General features: G+C 47.9%; 7 protein-coding genes across 7 annotated transcripts; 3 read left to right on the top strand and 4 right to left on the bottom strand.

Annotated features, from left to right (window-relative positions):
• The first annotated feature begins 4055 nt into the window (after positions 1-4055).
• BDW43DRAFT_282887 (uncharacterized protein) lies at positions 4056-4923 on the top strand. Its single transcript, XM_032042695.1, has 3 exons — positions 4056-4129; positions 4220-4294; positions 4349-4923. The coding sequence occupies exons 1-3, from the start codon at positions 4121-4123 to the stop codon at positions 4502-4504; spliced, it is 240 nt and encodes a 79-aa protein (XP_031898229.1). The 5' UTR covers positions 4056-4120; the 3' UTR covers positions 4505-4923.
• An 844-nt stretch (positions 4924-5767) lies between these two features.
• On the bottom strand, positions 5768-7124 carry BDW43DRAFT_282886 (uncharacterized protein). The gene is made up of 2 exons (XM_032042694.1): positions 5861-7124; positions 5768-5811 (listed from the first exon to the last, which is right to left on the bottom strand). The coding sequence occupies exon 1, from the start codon at positions 6479-6481 to the stop codon at positions 5951-5953; it is 531 nt and encodes a 176-aa protein (XP_031898228.1). The 5' UTR covers positions 6482-7124; the 3' UTR covers positions 5768-5811; positions 5861-5950.
• A 930-nt stretch (positions 7125-8054) lies between these two features.
• On the top strand, positions 8055-9416 carry BDW43DRAFT_282884 (alpha/beta hydrolase). The gene is made up of 2 exons (XM_032042693.1): positions 8055-8764; positions 8814-9416. The coding sequence occupies exons 1-2, from the start codon at positions 8276-8278 to the stop codon at positions 9150-9152; spliced, it is 828 nt and encodes a 275-aa protein (XP_031898227.1). The 5' UTR covers positions 8055-8275; the 3' UTR covers positions 9153-9416.
• Positions 9417-10568: 1152 nt separating this feature from the next.
• Positions 10569-11485, bottom strand: BDW43DRAFT_282882 (uncharacterized protein). Its single transcript, XM_032042692.1, has one exon. The coding sequence runs from the start codon at positions 11431-11433 to the stop codon at positions 10651-10653; it is 783 nt and encodes a 260-aa protein (XP_031898226.1). The 5' UTR covers positions 11434-11485; the 3' UTR covers positions 10569-10650.
• A 5058-nt stretch (positions 11486-16543) lies between these two features.
• On the bottom strand, positions 16544-18001 carry BDW43DRAFT_141710 (oxidase ustYa family protein). Its single transcript, XM_032038323.1, has 6 exons — positions 17741-18001; positions 17541-17644; positions 17357-17485; positions 17164-17300; positions 16983-17088; positions 16544-16928 (listed from the first exon to the last, which is right to left on the bottom strand). The coding sequence occupies exons 1-6, from the start codon at positions 17773-17775 to the stop codon at positions 16750-16752; spliced, it is 690 nt and encodes a 229-aa protein (XP_031898225.1). The 5' UTR covers positions 17776-18001; the 3' UTR covers positions 16544-16749.
• A 380-nt stretch (positions 18002-18381) lies between these two features.
• Positions 18382-19456, bottom strand: BDW43DRAFT_313196 (oxidase ustYa family protein; the record flags this gene model as incomplete). The annotated part of the gene is made up of 5 exons (XM_032047541.1): positions 18382-18566; positions 18642-18747; positions 18809-18963; positions 19021-19149; positions 19240-19456. 5 exons carry the CDS (start codon positions 19454-19456, stop codon positions 18382-18384), a joined length of 792 nt encoding a protein of 263 aa, XP_031898224.1.
• Positions 19457-19928: 472 nt separating this feature from the next.
• BDW43DRAFT_313195 (uncharacterized protein) lies at positions 19929-20456 on the top strand (the record flags this gene model as incomplete). The annotated part of the gene is made up of 2 exons (XM_032047540.1): positions 19929-20000; positions 20064-20456. 2 exons carry the CDS (start codon positions 19929-19931, stop codon positions 20454-20456), a joined length of 465 nt encoding a protein of 154 aa, XP_031898223.1.
• Positions 20457-20530: the final 74 nt, after the last annotated feature.

Below are 20530 nucleotides of genomic sequence, written 5' to 3'. Positions count from 1 at the left end.
TCACTATTTCTACCAAGTCTCTATCTAGGGAATATCCCATTTGCATTGTTATTTTCCCCCTATTACTAGCCAGGAACAGAAAACAGCAGACGGTTTACACGTACGACACTCAGCTAACCAATCACACCCTCTCAACGATCTATCTCAGCCAACAGCCTCAAGTCCAAGCTCTTGAAATACTCACCATCTTCCGCTTGATACTAACACCTCTACTTGGACATCGTAGCCTATGTAGCCTCCTCCAACAGATGCTTCAACCTCCCCGGATTATGCAGAACCAGCTTCTCCAAGCCCGCTGGGACCCCGTCCCATAACTCTGATACCTCGTCCCTCCCGAAATGCACCCCAGTTTTCGGCGCCATCAGCCGGGCCATGCGCTTCGCCGCCCGTAACCTGTTTATCCCAGTTCCACAGATGCAAGGATAACCCGAATTCATCACCATGATGCGCCGATTGATGCCGTCCGTGTGTGTTAACGAAGAAATTCTAGACCAGGAACTGAGATTTCAATCGGGTTTCATTGTCGTGGAAGAGCTGATAGCCCAGCTGCACGAGGTCGAAGTGTAAGAAGCCGAGCTCCTCAAAGCAGGGGTAGGATTTGATGGTCCAGCCGTGGTGGGGGCCTGATCTCTGTGTAAGAGTAATCCCCCGGAGAGGAGAGGGAAAGGGGGAACCCGGGGTCAGTCACAATGTCCTTGGCGTGAGTTTCAAGTTCATAGCCTGGGATGCGCGCGTAATCGCCGAGAAATCTACCCGCCTCACTGTTCTTAAGGCCAGAAAAGTTGACCGGTTCGGTCCACCCCGGAGACGATTTAGTTCAGGCGATCAAGATGGAAATTGGAAGAGTGGATATTGGATACAAGCGTTTGGGAGATCACTTGATCTTCACAACTATCTAGTCGTGGAGCTTTGGCCTTCCATGATTCCTAGATCGTAGTCGGGTCCGTGAGGTCTTCATAAACTCACAAGACGCAACTTGCCTTGATGAAAGCGACAAATGATGTGATGTAAAGGTTTATCTAACCAGGGCAAGTACACGTATTTCAGAATTCAAGATTCTTCCCGATCCTGGTGGCTTCGTCGGATCGATAAAGCCTAATAGATCGCTGCGGGAAGCATACGCCAGCACACTCCTTAAAGCTACGGCCGTGCCATCGTAGACTTAGTTGCAGCTTTTGCGACCTATGCCTCCCAATCATCCTCACAAACACTGAAAGAATTTACGGCGATTGTGTGCATTCGTGGTACGGTAGAGAACGTCCCGGAAATGGCAGCGGCGGTCGAACAGATGACCTGGGAGCTACTGGAAGCATTGAAGCTTCTACTTACTCGGGCTATCCGATCTAAGCTCTTCTTGCTAACTTTTCGAACCGGTGAGGCCGAGCCCACAGCCGCATTGGCGCACAGTTCCTTGCTAGGCCTCAGTCGAGGCTCTTCGGCCACCTCTTGCATGATTCACGGGCTACTATATGAACCTGGGAGTAATCCGTGCCATTAGAAAGGGCCATTGAGCCAACGATTGGCACAGTCCGAGAAGCCGGAGCTCCGATCGGTATGTGACATCTGAGGCATTGCGGTAGGGTCATAGTTTCTGTCATCATGCCCCATATTCCCATCAGCCAATCTGCACCTCCCTTGTCTCTTAAAGGAGCAAGGGCGTCGCTGAGGGATACAAGCAATGCCTTCTGGGATATTCTTAGCGATCTTTAGCATCTGCAGAGTAAGCCTCGCGACATTGTCACCCTAAGAGTGGCAGACAATTCCCTGATGCAAGAACAGCTGCGAGTGAGGATGAACACCAACTTCGATCTTGCCCCACGATACCTCTTGTTGAATGACACCATCACCGGGTCTGTCGGGCTGAAAGCTGCTATCGCGCACTTTCTCAGCCATTACTCAACCCGTCAAAGGCATCCAAGCCATTGGATATCATTACCACCAATGGAGTATAATCAGCGATTAAGCACTGCTCCTGGGCGTTCTGTTACCCAAATGAAGTCGTTCTGATTCGACGCACGTATCATTGAAGGTTCAACCGAGATGTTTGCCTCTGGCCCGCGTCAAGCTCGTTCCTGCCAGCTTCGATAGCGTGGATCCAATCGGCGTTTCTGCTGTGTCTAAGTACGAAGAAGCCATCATGCTTTGCAGCCCACACAACCCCCTGGGTGGATACTATTCTTGGTCGTTTATCCTCAAACTGATGAAGCTTTTGCCAAAAAGTATCGCCTGCGTTTAATCAGGGAGGAGATATATGCTCTCTTAGTTTAGAGACAGGGCCAGGATAGGGCGACGCCTATAGAGGGCTTTACATCAACACTGACAGGCTAATCGATCCGAATCAGGTTCATATGCTTTGGGGCCTCAGTAATGGTTTTGGCTCTAATGGAGTACCACTCGGTGTGATCACTTCCCAAGGCAACTGTGACCTACTGAATCGATCCAAGGGACCGGTCCATATAGCTGGAAATCTGGCTTGGCAGACTGTCTGACGACCAGCGTTCTCGAAGATAAACACTTAGTAGGCAGATATATCAAGAAGAACCACAAGCAGCTTGCTGCCGCTTACACTTACGTTGTCCCCTTCCTGCATGATCACGGAATCCCGTACACGCAAGTGGGTCCAACGCGGGCTTCTTCGTCTGGTGTGATCTATTAACACCGCCTCTCAAAGTGTAAGCCTACTGCTCACCAGATGAGGATGAGTCTGCACGCTGGAACCGGAGCTGGGAGCTGGCTGACAAGTTAGCCCTGCACAAAGCGCATCTTGGAATTGGCGCTGACTTTGGTAGTGAACAGCCAGGATGGTTCCGCATTATTTTTCTCAGCACCGTGATCAGCTCGATGAGGGAATGAAGCGGATTCTCCAAGATCTGTACTCCTGGATCTTATCTTGGCATTATATTCTGTATTTCTTAATTATATGGTTAATATAGTCGATCTAACAAGTAAGCCACGGATCACGGGGACTGGTCTGATGACTACGGTATAAAATCGTTGTCTCTCATCTCTCATCTCTCACACGGTTTATAACACTCACAACACATTCCACATCAGCCATTCATCACCCTTTGCCTACGTCTCGTTATGGGCCATCAACTCACCGAGGATAATTTGAATATCGATATGGAGACGGACTCGGCCCCAGTTTTAGGGCTGCATGTAATTTGAACTCTGCTGCCCTCGAGATTCTCATGGCCCACTACCAGAACGGGCTCCGTCGCTGAGATGAGCTCTCACAAAGGATAGGAAGCTTTTGCCGCACTATTCACCCAACGAAGGGGTATCGGAGACATCTTAGGGAAATTGTGAATCTTCACTGGTAGCGGCCATCCGAACCAAGTCGCAACGCAACGTGAAACTTCTCCTCGAATGGGGCGCAGATTTCAACGGGATCTCTAATGACGTCTTGGTGGGTTACTCTGTTCGCTTTAGCTGAAATATTCTAATGCGATGATCGAATCTGATATCCACTAGACACCGCTTTTGTGTTCCTGATAGATGGCAGGCATAACGCTGAGGGTGGAACTTATGCAAGTTAAATTAAATTCCCATTTGATACGCTCCGTCTAAGGATATATGTATATATGTACCATGCTTAATCAACGCCAGTGCATGTTCCTTGAGCATCCATGAGTGGGGGACCAAAACCCACCCAACCCGCTAAGTAAGACCCGGTCTATGAACCACTACTTTATCTTCCTGCCCGATTCTGATCCTTGACAGGTTGCCAGACGGGAAGAGCCTCCCGGCGTATGATCATAGCTACCTTGTTGATAGATACCCAACAAGACAATATGCAAAGGTGCCCGAACACGCCGGGAAAGACAGATACTAGACGCAGGCAGAGAAAGGATGCCTGAGAAGGCAAAAGCGGGCAAGCAACGACTTTGCTCGGCTCCGGAAGGCGGTCAGGGTGACCGCTCGCTTACCGATTACGTTGGTCAACTAGTCTCGGTCTAGACCTCAGACGTGTTTACCGCCTAACTAGAAAAAGTCAAGAGGGGCGGAAAAAAAAAATAAGAAAAAAAGAGACATAGAAAAAGCCTCCCCTGTCTCTAACCTTCCTGCGTAGCGATAAAAATTTTCTCCAACCTCAGATTCAAGGCCACAACAAGTCATCATGGGAAACGTAAGCAATATTTATAAAATATATTCTCGCTCTTCCATCGAAGTAATTGCTCTCTCGATAAGACATGAACTCACCTACAGCCTGCGATAGGGAGCCAAAGCCGCTTCCAAGCGTGAGCGCAACGCGAAAGACAGCAAAGGCACCGCAAAATCTCAAAAGAAATCCGTACGTACTATTCCGAGTTATTGTAAAGGTCAGCAGTACTCATGGTGCTTACAGAATGAAGCTGCGAAGACTATCTTGTGCACGAAATGCAAGCAATCGTTCCTTAGCACCAATCGCATCGGGGATCTGCAAGCCCATGCTGACTCCAAGCACGCAAACATGGCTTTCCAGGAGCTTTTCCCTGACTATGTACCTCCACAAAAAAAGTGAAGATGTGATTCATTTCTATGGATCCCTAGGCAAACATATGCTTTCGAGCGCATTTACCCCTGCCCTTCAGTTTATCATGTTTGGAAAACACGCTTTTGATTGAGGTAATTCCTTTTGCTATGTTTCAGAGCGTAGGCAATGATCTAGCGTTTTATGAATTGGTGAATTTCTGTATACGGAGGCCTACACTTCCCGCATAGCCGGTCTCATTAGCTTTCGTCACCCACGGCGGATCACTAGATCGAGCGATATCAGGTTTATGATCTCTAGAGCTACTGCTTTAAGAGATGTGGCCCTGGACAGCTATCATTCAAGTTGAATAATTTTCATGTTCATTGGGGTGGAACTTATAGATGTTTATCTACCTAAAAGAAAAAAACCGTATATATTTATGAACTTTATATAAAAGGACCATATCCTGCACTTGCTTGCTTTCAAAGAAATACGGTTGCTCTTCATGGAAGACAAAAACTCCTTCGCGGCAAAACAGGCAAGGGGTACCGTTATATATATGCTGTAGTAACGGACCAGATATGTTGTCTTTATCTGGCGCCGTACCAGCAACATGGTAGTCCAGCTGGAGACACCAGATTTCTGCTTCTCTCAAGTCACTCTCTCCTTCCATGAGTGGTCGAAGCAAGCAATGCCGATTTCCACTCCGTTAGACCCAGGATCAATTACATCAATTGCACAAATATCGAAGGGGAACGAAGAGGGAAGGCCAAGCCTGTTTAGGCGCTCTGGGCACTGCGTCAAACAGACCTTTTATAATTTTCTACGAAGCTTTAGTGAGGCAAATTTGATTTGGCCGTACTGGCTTTTCCCAGTAAGCTTAACGATGGATACCAGAATCACGATGGCTGATGCAGTTTCCCTGTCCCAGTCAAAGTAGTGCTCCCCTTAACGGGTGCACCACGTTATTTGTCCCTCGCAGCTGGCCCATAACCATGACGGTGCACGGTACGGAATCGGATGGCGCTCCTCTATATCACTCGAAGCTTCTTCAGAAAAGCGCCACAGGAGGCCTTGGGTGAGACCACCTTTCCATATACCTGCGAGATATTGATTCTGATAGCCTTGGCTTGCTGTATACTCGGCCATATCCGATACAAGGCCTGAAAGTCAATAATAAGCATTTATGAAGAATAATAGCGCCGAGAAAATTAAAAGCTGGGTATTTTCATTCTCATTATCACTGTCAGCACTTAAGGGTGCGTGTCCCGAAGACCCTTCCAGATTAAAGGATTGCTCATACGACACGTTCCGGGATGCAACTCCTGGAACGGGGCGAGAAATCGAAGGCTCGTCTGTCCCCGATAAGCATTCACTATGTCATTCCCAGTGCATCTGACGTACTGAAAAATGTAGCACTTGCCGAGCGAGATATCGCTATTGCATTGTCCATCCTCTCCGACTCTATATTGGCAAGTCCACTTCTTGCTCCCCTTACGCGCTATGTTTATCTGTTGCTTGAGGAATGATTTTGGTGTCTGCTATGGACCTCGTGCCTCGTGGGACACAATAGGTATCGGGGTTCGCTTTATCTGCCAGCTGGTACTGAAGAAAACTATCAGTGGTCTTTATAGCTGAAGTAGCCGCAAGAACCAAATACGCGTTGTATATTTTGTTCATCTGTACTCCCTCTGTTTCCTGGTCTTCCTTAGAGTTCTGGATGATACATAGCGAGTCAATACACGGAAAGTGAATTCCTAACCGTTTGTTAAGAGCGATGGCATGTTGAAAGTTCTCTGGCAAACTGAATTTTAGGGTTGGAGGGAAAAATGCCACAGGATACGCATTATAGAGAGTGAATAGAATATAGTAGCTTTGTATTGGAATACCTTGGATGCGGTTATGGATAGCCTTGTTCGTAATCATTGTCATCTCTGCAGGCGTATCCCAGCAATGGCTGAGCGCGGTATATGGTGTGACATACGGCTCGGAGATGTCGTTGCTAGGAACCCCCAGGGCAACCATGGTAGGACCTTGCTCGATCTGAGATCTCTATTAGCCAATGGCCTAGGGTAACGGCTACTAGACGGGGTCGTTCATTATGATATGGGGAAACGGATCGACAAAGGAGGGTTTGTTGTGGAATCACATCTCCACAAGACACCTGAGGCAGCATTAGGCCGCCTTAACAAACCAGCAGTGACGTCCTTGAGAAGATCCACCAGCACCGGAGCTGGTGTCCCACCTGTGGCGATCTCGAACGCTTTGTTAATCCTTGGGGGAGATTCGGCTGTATTCCGCACCAACACATTTCACTTGGTACTGCCTCGAGATATCCCCAGGGTGTCAGCTTCCTAGAACGCGTCGCTTCCAATGGCAGAGGTGACAACCTGGCCGCTGAAGGTAGCCATGGGCGTTCCGTCAGAGAGAGCGTCCTGCATGGGTGAGGTCACATTTGTGTCTCGAGGTAACGGGAACGACGCCAGGTTCCCCCGAGGCCCTTTTATAGGCCCTCAGCCATGTGTCCTGCACCTTGAGGATGGAATCGATATGTTTCGAATCGTAGATGGTATCGAAGACTGGAAGAATTGTTCCGCCGGGGTATCCAACTGTCAGCGTGTAATGGATGACAGTAAGTTTGGAGGATGTACGGCATTGGTGCTACACGTACGTATATGATTCACACCTTTTTTCCGCATCATCCTGGGAAGTTCTCACCTCCTGACATGCCGACGAACCTGTGGATCGTATTAGTCGGCGTTGGGTATGTGTCATGACTTCAGGTTTTCATACGAGTCGTCCATCTCCGTCGATGTGGTTGGTGATACTTTTTACTCTCATGTTCAGCAGTAATCGAGGGACGGTCATGACTTGGCGTGGGATCCGGCGTTCTTTGAATCCCAAGATTAGTGCGCTTTGTCACATTATTCGCATTGACCGTTAAGTATCCTATGACTTACGTTGATTGCCGTTGCAGGAGTTGCTCTTCGCCTAATCACTTCTATCTTGGACACCCTGATATGCGATCGAGGAAGTCAGGCTCGTCAACCTCGGATGGCGAGGACAATGGCATTTCCCCGTTCGACTGATCTGTTCTGTCTCGTTGGGAAAGGGGAGGGGGCTAGCAGAAAAGGTATATGCACAAGAAGAAGAAAAGAGAAATATAGGAAAAATGAAACCATTTTATGCAATGCGTTTCTGCATAAACGCGCCAGGCTGTTGTTTCTCGAAATCCAACAACACACGAAGCATTTACATTCAATGACTCATGTCCGGGGAAGCGATATCGGTCGCCATGCATCGATAGCTCCAGACTCAAGCATCAAGCCCAGATCCAGCCCGATGCAAGCTTCAGCTAAGTCTCGATCACAAGGCAACAATTAGACGTACATGAATGAGTCATCGAGGTGCCGAGTCAATGAGTATAATCTATAGCCAGGGGAGCCAAAACACCGAAGCACCAAAACAAGCCACCGAGATCCTCCGAAACAAATGTAGTGTCCGCTCGTGCCATAATAGTCAGGCTAGCTTCCGCGTATACTTGGCAGAATTATATAAAGCACATATGACGGACGTTCCGCAATTAGGTGCGACATCACTATGTGAGAGCTACATTATTCACTTCATTCGACGAGTCCATGAAACCACAAGATGTCTACATTTCAAATTTACTAGCTTTGTGCGTATCCATCGACTTCAGCCAATCCGAGGCTAGTGAAATTGGGTTTTTTCTCCCCCACTGCGGATGCGACCTCGTATAAATAGTGCGGACAACGGCCAGTGAAACGAACAACTCTTCCTTCTCATCTCACTCTCACCATGGCCTCTGAATCACCCTTTGCTGTTGTCATATGCCATGGCTCGTACCACACACCGGCACCTTATCAGCCACTGCTCGATGCCTTGGCCGCACGTGGAGTGGAGGCATATTGTCCCCAACGACCAACATGCGACTTAAGCCGGCTTAATGTGGGCGATGTGAACAACCCCGACTTTGATCGCGAACCTCCTGTAGGAGGCTATCCAACTGCAGCGGATGACGCCGCTTCGGTAGGGGAACTTCTAGATCGACTGATCGTAGAGGGGAAGTCTATACTCTTAGTGGGACACTCCTCAGGTGGATGGGTTGCCGCCGAGGCAGCGCAGAGGGAACGGCATGCAAAGACCCGGACATCGAACGGGGAGACTGGAGGAATTATCGGTCTCTTTTTCATTGGTGCCTTAGTCACCCCTATCGGCGAGTCTGTGAGCAGCTTCTTCCAGCCCAGGGATGGCAATGTCGTCGTCCCTCCGTTCATGCGATTTCATGTGAGTTTTGATCCACGTTAGAGGGAAGTATGACTGAGCTCTCACATAGAAAAACGGCCTTGGGGTAATGGTCGATCTGGCCAAGTATCTGTTCAGTGATGCTGGCGAAGGAGCGGCAAGAGAGTGGGCGCAGTGTATGACAGCGGCGCCTAACATGACTAGCCCTCTCACTCATGATCCATACGACTTGCCATGCGCTTATGTGATACTCGATAGGGACATGTGTCTGCCCAAAGAGGTCCAGCAGAGCATGATTGACTTGCAAAATAAGAAGAATCCCCGTCCGTTTACGGTTTATCATGCTCCATGCGGTCACTCCCCGCACATTACTTGGACAGAGGGCTTAGCCCAGGTGATCGAAAAATTCTGTTCGGGAATCTTACAGTGACTGAGTTGGTTATCACGTCCCAAGAGCTCCATTAGACTACATCAGGTTTTCTAGCTTCGTATTGGCATAGATAAAAATTAGATTACGTGTTAAAATAATTCTGAGTAGCTATTAGCGCCAATATAAAGAAGCCTTTCTGTATTGATCACTTGAACTAGACTTACAGGTCTATGGAGGTCAGATTGCCGCACGCAGTTTCGCAGGCTCAATATCGAGAGAAATAATGATACTGCTAAAAGGTGGCGCAGAGTGCGAATGATAAACCCGTGAGATTTTGAAGACCCAAAGCTATACCAATACTTTTTTAACTGGCGTTTGCCAAGCAATATAGCGAATATTTATCGCGATGGCTATACGTGAATCAATCAATCCCATCCACCCAACACTAACCTGAGAAAACACGCGCTCAGGGTTAGAAGACAAAATGCCTGCAGGTGAAAAACTACTGCAGATATTGTTTGAAGTATAGACCTTAGCGCGTGCTTGAGGACAAGCTCCAATAAATTCAAGCTTGTCGATATGATTGAAGCCGAGCCGAGCTTTACTCTCCACCTTCTCCTTATACACGCGCTTTAGAGGAGACAAAAAACCAAAATCTAGTGGCTGAAGCAAGTTAGGCGACATATCTTATAAAACTGAGGTGTTAGATGGCCTTGGCAGCCATCTTGTACTGGTAGACGATATGTACCAGGACGCCGGCGAGTAGTCGCAGGAATAAACAACTCTTTTGTTTAGGAGACGACTCGATGGTTAAGAGTGGTTTAAGAGTGTGGTTAGTCACCGGGCTCACCCTCCGAGAACACTATTTGGCCCGCCTATAAAAGGCTCGCATGGCAGAAGGCCGCCTACGATCCCTCTGTCTTCAACAGAGACTCCGTTCACAACCTACTGTTTGAATGTCGATAGTGGTGATGACATCGGGAGACGATGTACAGAACGCTACGAAAAGAGGGGCACACTATTCCTACTATGCGTGAGGAACACCGGGAGGGATGGCTCTTAGCAGAGTCGAAAACAACGGCGGCTGTGCTACAGTTCCTGGAGGAAATTACAGTGGGCTGCAGCGGGAGAAAAAAGGCTGAAGCCCTCAAAATGAGCACGACGAGATGATGAATGGGGTTAGGCATGTTGAAGGAAGCGGAACGAGAAGGAGAAGGTTAAAGGGAGAAGGTGGCTCGCTGAGCGACGAGTGACACCCTATTGTACCGAAGCCAAGGAAGGTTAACCAGCCTGAAAGCCCTGTGCAGTAAGGTGGTTTGGGGCGAGGAAAAGGTGTAGAACGGTCATCAGTGTATATAGGGACTAAGTAGGGCTACGGCTTGCCATTCGCCGTCTTTCATGGCCGAAGAGGCTCGGTAAGGACGTTGACCTTGAATAATAATAATAATAATAATAATAATAATAATAATAATAAATATAAATCGACGTATGCATCAGTTTGTAAAATGGCAAAAGCCTGAATGAAGGCTAGACATGCCAGAAGCCTTGAGTTTGATGATCAATACCAGGAAAAGGCAATCCTTGAATCAGCTAATCCCTCTTCCTTAAATGTACCAGAACTGTCCGTAACACCGCTATACTTGTTGAAGTCATCGTTGCGGTATACCACTAAGTCGACTTCATACAAAGACGGGAATGTAAACTCATCGTGCGCTGCATTAGCCAGCAATTGAAATTCTGGAACGCAGCTCTCCCGCTTCCAGATTCGGCCATCGTCGTCATGTCTGGAGTAGGAATGGAGACTGAAGCAGGTAAGGCTCTGCAGCTGATTGGGAAGCACATCCTTGAGATGGCGTGGGTTGGCCCACGGCTCACCCAGTAATAGTTCCAGTTGGATTGACAGCGTCCGTAGTTCGGTAAAATGCGTCATGGACCCAAACACACCGGTGTGTCGAGCATATTCTTGGGGAAACCGCCAGTCCTTCGGATCGCTCAGGGAAAGAGTAATTGAAAGATCTTCGACCGTCTCGGAAACATGGTGGTCTAAGATCCGCTTCAAGTTATTCCCATCAAAGATGGTCGGGGCACAAACGTTTCTGTAATGGTCGAAGACTAATTTTTTGATATTTTGCGTTCCAGACAGAATGCTCTCAAGGATATCTTCGGGATCTTCAAGTGAATCTTCATTCCAGTTGCCCTCATATCCCATATCGATAGTCAAGCTAAGTTCTTCCAGGTATGGAAGTTGGAGAAACGTTGCTATATGCCCAAAGCTTCCCGAGTGTAGAGTGAGTGTTAGAGAGACTAGATTTGGAAGATGACACAGCAATATACCTTGCATGGCCGCTTGTCCGACATCATTGGGATCTTTGATCGCTTGTAGCCAATGGTCCTTGGCTTCGTCAGGGCGGAAATTGGTTTCCAGGAATGCCCTTGCTGCATCAAGTTCCGCCGGCCGGAAAGGAGATTCAAGCTCCTCCTCGCTGGAGCAATATTCATAATCCCAATATTTTAGATCCATTGGGGTAACTTGGGACTGTTCCATGGAGATATTCTTTACGTATTTCCCAAGTTCGGGCCGAGTCAAGAGCGTGCGGCATAAAAGTGGTGACGTGCTATCTACGGCATTTCGAGGATCAGACCCTGGTGGCCCGTCATAATCGCCTTCTAAGTGGAATTCCTCATATAAGAATGGCTCAAACCGCTCCCGAGTGATCCTAGAAACGAATAATAGGTTCCTTAAATCCTTGATGAGCTTTTGTTTCCGGAGATCAGCAGCTAGATCTTCAAACACAAGCAAGAGAATCACCCAAGGAAGCCGCAGGGCCATATCTGACTGGGCAGGGTTAAATAAAAAATAAAAAGGAATCAGAGCCGTCCACACAGCACCGTGCGATAAGAAGGTCTCGGAAGTTTGAATGCTTTCATCAGGGGAGATTCACGGCGTTTTTAGGCTGCGTCGACAAGGTGATCCTCATCGACGATGTTACCTAAAAAGCGGATTCTAATTAGTTATGTGTGAGCCTCGTATATGTCTCCACACTACATCCCAAGCAGGAATAGTATTACCATAAATACTATTAGCGAGCCCTTTTAGTGAGGCGCTTGGGCTAGAAGGGTTGCATTTTACCTTGTAGTGGAGCCGCTTGGCTCTCACGAAGCAGGGCTATGATGAGCGCCATGCAAGCCGTTTGAGTCAATCTCCCTCCACTAAACCTAACAGCATTGATAGCGCATCGGCAGCCAAATAGCCATCAAAATACCGGAGAATACAATTTTGAACTAATCCCGACTACGACTCACGAACGCTATATCCGTCGAAACGCTCATAGTCGTTCAATTAATCATCGCCGTCGGGATAATATTTAGCACTTACACACGCCGCAGGTTCGGCAATGATCCCAAGGAACCCGCTTGTATAGAATATCCACCCTGTTCGTTTTTCCATAGAAGTACCTGGCCAGAAAACCAAAAACGAGTTGTCTTAGCCTGGATGGAGATTGCAATATCGGAGATGGAGACAGTGACTTGGAAAGAGGTGAAATTTTGACATCTCCGTACCCACAATTCTAAGTTCTTTTGTAGACCCGGTGCAGATAAAGCGATTGAAATAGCGAAGTGTTGTTGCGATATTGTTGGGTAGATGTACATCATTCGAGAATACTTGTCCGCGGCTAATGGTTTGCGTGTTGTCAATGAATTTAACACCATAGATGTACTCAATTAGATAATGCGGCTATTCACAATATCGATACATTTCACAAATAGCGAAGACACAGAACATAAAACCCAACAATCTGCTTCTGCAAATTGCAATACATTCAGGGCAACATCAGAAACACCGAAACGAACATTCCTCAATCCAGTTCATTCAGATGTACTTTCCTGGTACATCCCCTGAATGACTTGTTCCACCCGAAGCGCAGGGAACTAACTAGTCAAGAGCATAGCCACCATTTACTGCTGTGAGTTAAGGCTCGGTCAATAAACTACAAAGCTTCATATTCGGAATTCCCATGCCATCCCGAATACCCTGGGATTTCCCGTCCCAACGGTCAGCCTATTCTTAATAGCTATAGATATTACATTATTGTAAAGTATATTAACACCTATAAAGCTAATAAGATCTATCTAATAACTTTATTTATCTTATTCTATTTATTCTTTACAGTTACTTGATTCAGTATCTTTGGACCTTCATCTATGGCCTATAGCAACGAGCTGAAAAGCTTTTTTACGTGCTAGCCAGGGCCTAAGCTATATTACCAAGCGAGTTTTCTTTAGGCTATTCTGGCCGAGCTGGAATAAGGCCTTATCTACAAGTAATATCGAGAGTGTAGATATCACCTAGTTTCTGGTCCTGGAATACAGAGATTATTTTGACGCGCTTTACTAAAGAGGATCAATGGCCTTCTTCCAGCGAACCCTTACACTCAATTCTACGGATAGAAGACTGAGGCAGATTAGGAGGCTTCCTAAGCAAGTTATTTCTGCTATTTATAAATAGCCTGACCGTTGGGACGCGAAAATCCTAGGAATTTCGGGATGGGCCGGGCTTTTGGGATACAACGCGATTTCCCATTTCCTATCCCAAAATCCCAAATTATTGCCAAGACGTATATGGGATTCCAGTTTTCTGGGTTGAACCTAATGGGATGGAAACGGGATGCCAAGAATGGGATGGGATGGGTTAGACAATGATCAAGGGCGCTAATCTGAATGGGGTAGAGTGGTGGCTGACATCGGCGCTTTATTTTGAATGACACATCTCGTAACGGATGGCTTAAACTAACATGAAAGTAGGAACGACAAAACAAAAAAGTGGGAGGGAGAAGCATATCATAGGATCGCTAGAATGGTTCGTGAAGGAGACAATCCTGAAGAAAGATATACCGATTGACTGTGCTTGCGACAATTGCGAAATCCTCGTCATCCGATGTTTCGGTTGGAAAAAGGATAATTTCGGAGATATAAAACTTAACTTCCTGACAAAAAATTCCTAGTGGGTTTCATCACTCATGTTCTCGAGAAGCTAAACTAAGGAAATATTTAAGTGCACTCGGATAGCAGACAGACGGAGGCTTCGGGGTAATTACGGACAAGTAAAGGGAGGATTGAGGGTTCTGTAGCACGATAGAAGCGAAAATAAGGGAGGTAGGGCCTAAGATCGAAAAATAGAAAAAATGATCTTCTTACAATCCTGTATCGGCCAGTGAAGACTGCCACGTCACCTCCTGCCTTCGCAGGGTCTAGTCGTTAGGGCTTAACGGCATCGAGATTATAGATCGCTGAAGACGTCTCGGTCGCACAGGATGTTTCGTATACAATACAATATTCTCGTGTAGAGCCCAGAGTCAAGTTAGAGACTATGATCATCTACTGCTTTGAGAAACATGATATCTGCCTATGCCTCTATTCTGGTTCCTTACCGAGTAGATCCTCATCATTAGACGTCATGGTGTGTCTGTCTGTATCCTATCGATCTGCGGAGAGGAGATATGATTGAAGAAGAGAGAGGGAGACAAGGATACTCTAATCACATTGCAGCCTCCCGTTGCCATGGCTATGGCAACTTCCCGTGAGCACAACCTTCCGGCTCTTGCAATCATGAATCTCGAACGTTACATTCTTCTGCTGGACCTTCTTCGCTACGCAATATTAGACTGCAGACTCCCATAGCAAGCTCATCCATACGCACAGATAGAAATTGAATCGCCATCATCAAACTCTCCCGTGTCCGTGGCCGGAGTCTTCACATTGCAGGTGACTTCAGCAGGCGTCGCTGCCTCATAAACCACTCTGACTTGGACGAGCGCGATGTTCAACTTTCTGGTCTTGGTATTCGGAATCGTTACCTCGTCCTTTCTCTCGCATGATCGTTTGTACTCTTTCCTTGCTTCAGGCCCCATCATTCCCTTCTTATACATGTCCGCATTGACATGGCTGTTTCGCAAGGTGACTATGCCGCCCTGACTATACATGATGTGTTTGGGAAGTATGGAGAAGGTGGATATGATACTGAGATTGCTCTGAAAATAGTGTGCCATGGGATACCTGGCTTTTCCCCTGCCATTGAGACGTCCGGTGTTCCCGTGCGCCATATCAACCCTTTCTACCTTAGGGATTAACGTGTCAAGACGCGAAAGCGTACTTTTGAGGTCTAGCTGATCGAGGGGGTTCTTCTTCTGCAGGGATCATCCTTAGTCCCGGAGTAATTTCCAGCCACTCTCGCCCTCCGATTGACACGAAGCCCCTCCCAGTTCAACATTTGTCCTGCAGCATTTCCGATGTCCCCTCCATTACCGGTCACTGTACAATGCATACGTCCGAGTAGTAGAGCTGGATGATCTTACTACCTTTCGTACAGGCCGTATCAGTGTATAGAGGAAGAAATGCTTAGAGGAAAAGGACAGCTGCCGAGGCCTTGTAGACACCCACTATTGGTCAAGAACGGGGGAATGGTTGGCAGTCGCAGTCGGACTACGAATGGAGCACATACTAGTTCAACCCTTTTGACATAATAGTATTATACTTTGGCTCCGTAATATTCCGTAATACCAGCCAAACTGCTATACCTTCTTCCCTGAAAACACTTTGAATAGTCCCGTACCATGTTTCGTATTGCCGTTGAACATTGATGCTTAAGGCTTCGACCTATCAAACTCTTAGCACGCGATATTACATGTATACAGTAGTAGTAGTCCTTTAAAGAGTCGCGTTTCAAAAAGCTACAATCAAAGTATCAGTTCGCTGCATCATTCCTCTTCTAACTGGAGGGGAAAAAAAAAAAAAAAAAAAAAAAAAAAAAAAAAAAACCAACCGCCGAAACCTAATGCCAAAAGCGTCACGTCGTCGTTGTTTTCTTGACTGCCTGAGGCTAACGTTCCCGAGTTTGCAAGCGATAGGGCCCTCTCACGTGAGATGTATCCACAAGCCACAGCCGCAGCCACATAAACTCCACCAAATAAACAATGCATTGATCTCCCTCCTCGTCGCACAACTACGAGCTCCAAGCCAAGTAATACTTGGCTTGTGTGAACCTCTGCTTTTTCTTATCATCACCATTCAATGGTCCTCCGGTTCGCTCCTTCCTGCCTACGCTATTCGAGCTCTGTCTTTCCTCCTACCGCTCAGCAATCGGACGGTCATTATTTTCCGCGGCCATGCTAAATGCTATTTGACGGACAGGAGGTCTTCTGAGTTGGGTCCCTGTCTTACACCGGCTGCGTTGGATCAGAAACGGTAGCTTTCGTAACACAGAAGGCCCGTTGAGGAAGAGTAAGGGTCAGATGGGGGTTGACCATGAAAATGACACAAAGGATTTGATTGACTGCTACTATGCGTGACAGGTCGGCCCCGATGAACGCCCTGCTGGAAGTGACCCGGCCGTTTCTACGAGTGGAATTGCTCGATTGACGATCCGGAACCTGCCTATCGACAACCGGACCTTAAGAAATAGACTCATGGGGTTGCTTGTTCCGACCGACCGACTTTGCCCTTTTGAGCATTTCTTCGCCTGCTAAAGACCAGATCCCCAGAAGATGAGGATTGCAACAATGGGATGTAACGCTTGCGAGGCATGGGAACTACACACTGTGGGCCCCAGTCCGGTCACACGCTGCTTAAGTAATGGGAGTAACATCTCGCATGGTCTCCGTTAGTCCTTTACCTTATTCTGGTCCACCCATGCCCGAATATCCCAGAAATTCCGGCATTTATGCATAGTGGTGAAGTCCACCCAGCGACCAAGAGGGGCGGTGTCGTCGACAACAATCATCACTGGGGTAACGTCTGCCGTGCACATCATACTCAATCGCAGGGACTCAAGACAGTGATCTACCATGGTCGTCGAGTCAGCAACATCCTGGTTCACGCTTTTCTGCAACTCACCGATATGCGTAGCTGTAACGGCAGCTTTCTCGGGCTCGAATTGGCTTGGCGGATATCCGAATTCCTCCTCGTATTCTTTCTGGTAGATCTTGAGCCGGATCATATTCTAGACGTTTCTGGTCAGACGACATTCTAGGGTAGAGGGGAAAATAGTAGTGGAGTAATGGAGGACTCGACGGACCAAACAATGTAGCTGATGGAACACCTCCAAGTATCCCACGTAACCATCGCCTTTGTCTTTCGGGGTTCGGAGCCAATTGACCGCGGATGATTTATTCAGGAGGGGAAGCTTCTCTTGCGGGATGTTGATGCCCGGTGCTACGGAGTTCGGCTTCAGTCCGGTGATCGGTGTATATGCGGAAGGGACCTTATACTCATGTACAATGCCTCCCATGCCGCCTCTGTCTCGTTGGTTGGACGTCCCCGATATATGGATGGCTCTTCAAAATCGCCTGCGATATTGTAGGATGTATATCGGATGACGCCTGCGTCTATCACCGGGGCTGCGCAGCATAATTTAAGCTTCTGCTCAGAGGACCATGATTCGGACTTACGCACAGTAGGAGAAGAGGCGCAAGGTACAAGCTTGGTCCGTAGCTACCGTTTGATACCTAAACGTGAACAATCCAAATGCCGCAAAGAAGAAAAGTAATTGGAGGAACCATGGAAGCGTGCGAGTTAGCAACGAGTGATGGGAAGTAGTTGTCCAGCCATGAGCGCCTACCGGCGTGTATCGCTGTCGTTGGACTGACACGTACGCCAAGTGTCGAATGTCCTGTAAAAGTCGTTTCATGATGCCATCGAGAGACTCTAACCTCTCCTTCTGTCGGACTTACCGTCACTCGCTGGACGCACAATATAGGTACGCTGGATGCAGCTACTTCGAGGTAATATGTGCTGGGAACCTTCAGGCAAGCTAACGACAGACTTCCGTACTATGTTGCAGCACATGGTAACATTGCATTGGAAGGGATTCGGATCCTGGGGTGGCTTCTTCTACACTTCTTCATCGGAGGTTTCTTATATACCGAATGCCTTCAATATCCGCCCCGGTAACACTCTGCACCGGACTTGGCACAATAGTGGGTTCTTATCCAACTCATTCGAGTACTTGTGAGCCATCAGTAACTTGTTTGATTTTATTAGGGCTATTGCGGGGAGAGGCAACGGACTGGTGACCCAAAATTGACAAAATAGCCCTTTCAGAAACAGACCAAGTTGAGATCTCACTCGACAGGCCCGTCGGATGCCGTTCCTTGGCACACCCGGCCCCTCACGCAGGATTCCACCCTTTATTGGAAGCTATCTTAGTGCTTACTTTAATGTTTGTACATCCTCCAGGTTAGACCAGGGCACTTGTCCTAGGTCTGAAGTGAGGAGAGGGTGTATTGTGTCTGATTTAGGGCAACGGTGGCAGCCCAATCTCCTCAACCATCTTTCGGATACCCCAGAAGTTCCGACAGGTGTGCATCGTGTTGAAATCGGGCGTTCCTCCTTGAAAGGCCTGGGGGTCGTCGATAAACATCAAAGGCGTCACATCGGAGACACACATCAGGGTAATGCGTAGGAGCTCAATGCAGTGATCTAACGAACAGGTTATTATTATCCCACCCCCCAGAGTCGCCAAGATAATAGGGTGAAGGCCAGTGAGTGAAGTACCTAAATGGGTTCCTTTCACGATCTCATTCCCAGGACCACTCCCATCGGGCCATTCTCCGAAGTGTGCAAAGTAGCTCTCCTTGTGAACTTCCAACCGAAGGGTATTCTGCACATGATTGGATTACCTCCCGTGTTACGATATGAAGGGCCCTAGGAGATAGACCTACTATGCAATGTAACTGGTGGAACACTTCGACCAACGCAGCAAACTCTCCCCCACCCTCGTGGCCCGTGACAGGGGGGACAGGGAGCCAGCCTTGGCCTCGTGGATCGGATTTATTGAGCACTGCTAATTTCTCTTCCGGTACGCTAATCGCAGGAGCTAGTTGGGTTAGCCGTCGCATTGGTCTATCCATGACGAAGGTATGATGTGACTTACTTTCCCAGAGCGCTTTCCACGCTTCCTCGGTACCCTCACTAGGGGGCCCCCGGTATATCGAAGGTTGGTCGAATTCGTTCTCAAAATTCTTAGACTCATACTTGACGATCCCTTCTTGGATGAGGGGCGCTGTAATTGGCAATTAGCCTTCTCGACGCCATAAGCTCGTTCGTAAATCTCTGTACGGTGCAAGTGAGAGACGGAGGCAGGATCACATACAGTATGGAGAAAGCTGTCGGGTGCATTGAAGGGTGCTTGGCTTCATAGTCAATGCGATCACTGTGAGCCCGAGCGAGATACAAAGGGCTAAGCTATGAAGGATCCAGTTCAGTCTATTGCCCGATTGTGGCGAAGAGGGTACTGGGATCCCCTTCTGTTGAAGGAAGGATAGGCTCAGAGCGGAGCTATCTCCAGACACTGGGTGGTTGAGAGTCATGATTTCCGTCTCTTCAGGCCTGAGAGGACGAGTGTTCCCTGGAGAAATGAACCCAAGTGGCACTGGAATGTAATGCAACAAAGATAGGTATACTGCGTTGAAAGCCGGATGAAGCCTCGTATCCTCGACCTAGTAATAAATTCCGGAATTCTTTCTATGACCGATCAATGCAGATTGACAGATTGAGGGTCAGATATGCACGCCTAATCGAATGTAACGTCGTGGCATTCTTCTTCCGGGACGTCGGGCCTCATTTGGGTCCGATCACCTCCCACGTGTGGGGAGATAAGATGAGTTGACTAGAGGTTAAATGTTAATTAGATTAATATAAACCGTTGGAATATTCATCCTACCGCTGCTACCCGGTCCATCAATACTATTTAAGTCCCTCGGGTTTGCAGATAGTCGGAGATACAATCATTATCCATTGAAGGGTTCTTCTACGAGCTTAATACCAGAGATCGAGGACAAGATGAAGACTATCCTAACCCTTGGTTCGCTTCTTCTAGGCGCAGGAATAGCCTTTGCCGCGCCCACTCCAAATGTGCATATCACCCCTATGACCCCTACGGAGCGGGATGAAGATTAACGAAGAGAACAATTATAGGGAGCCGATGTCGAGCCGGAAAGTGCTCACTCGTTCAAGATCAATGCCTATAGCCCTCCTCCCTCCACCAGCAAGGCAAACGATGTTCAGCCGGAAAGTGCTCACTCCTTCAAGATCAATGCCTATAGTCCTCCTCCCTCCACCAGCGAGGCAAATAATGAAGTGACCCCGGATTCGAAGAATTTGTTCATCATTCATTCCTACGGCAATCCAAATGAGAAGCGCGAGGCCGATGTCGAGCCGGATGCGAAGAATCTGTTCATCATTCATTCCTACGGAAATCCAAATGAGAAGCGCGAGGCCGACGATGCTGTGGAGCGCAGGAGTCAGGAGGATACCGCTGGTACACGTGTTTTCAATATGTTAGCGGCCTATCGCACAACTCAAGAATAGAGTATGGAGGCTTAAGTATGCTTGGCCTGGTAATTGTGGGTCAGGATCTAGGTACTACAGGTGAAATGGTGGAT

The sequence above is a fragment of the Aspergillus alliaceus genome (assembly GCF_009176365.1).
Source record: "Aspergillus alliaceus strain CBS 536.65 unplaced genomic scaffold BDW43scaffold_35, whole genome shotgun sequence".
Classification (NCBI taxonomy): Eukaryota; Fungi; Ascomycota; class Eurotiomycetes; order Eurotiales; family Aspergillaceae; genus Aspergillus; species Aspergillus alliaceus.
Note: the sequence above shows the minus strand (reverse complement) of the source record. Positions and strands in the feature narration are given on the sequence as shown.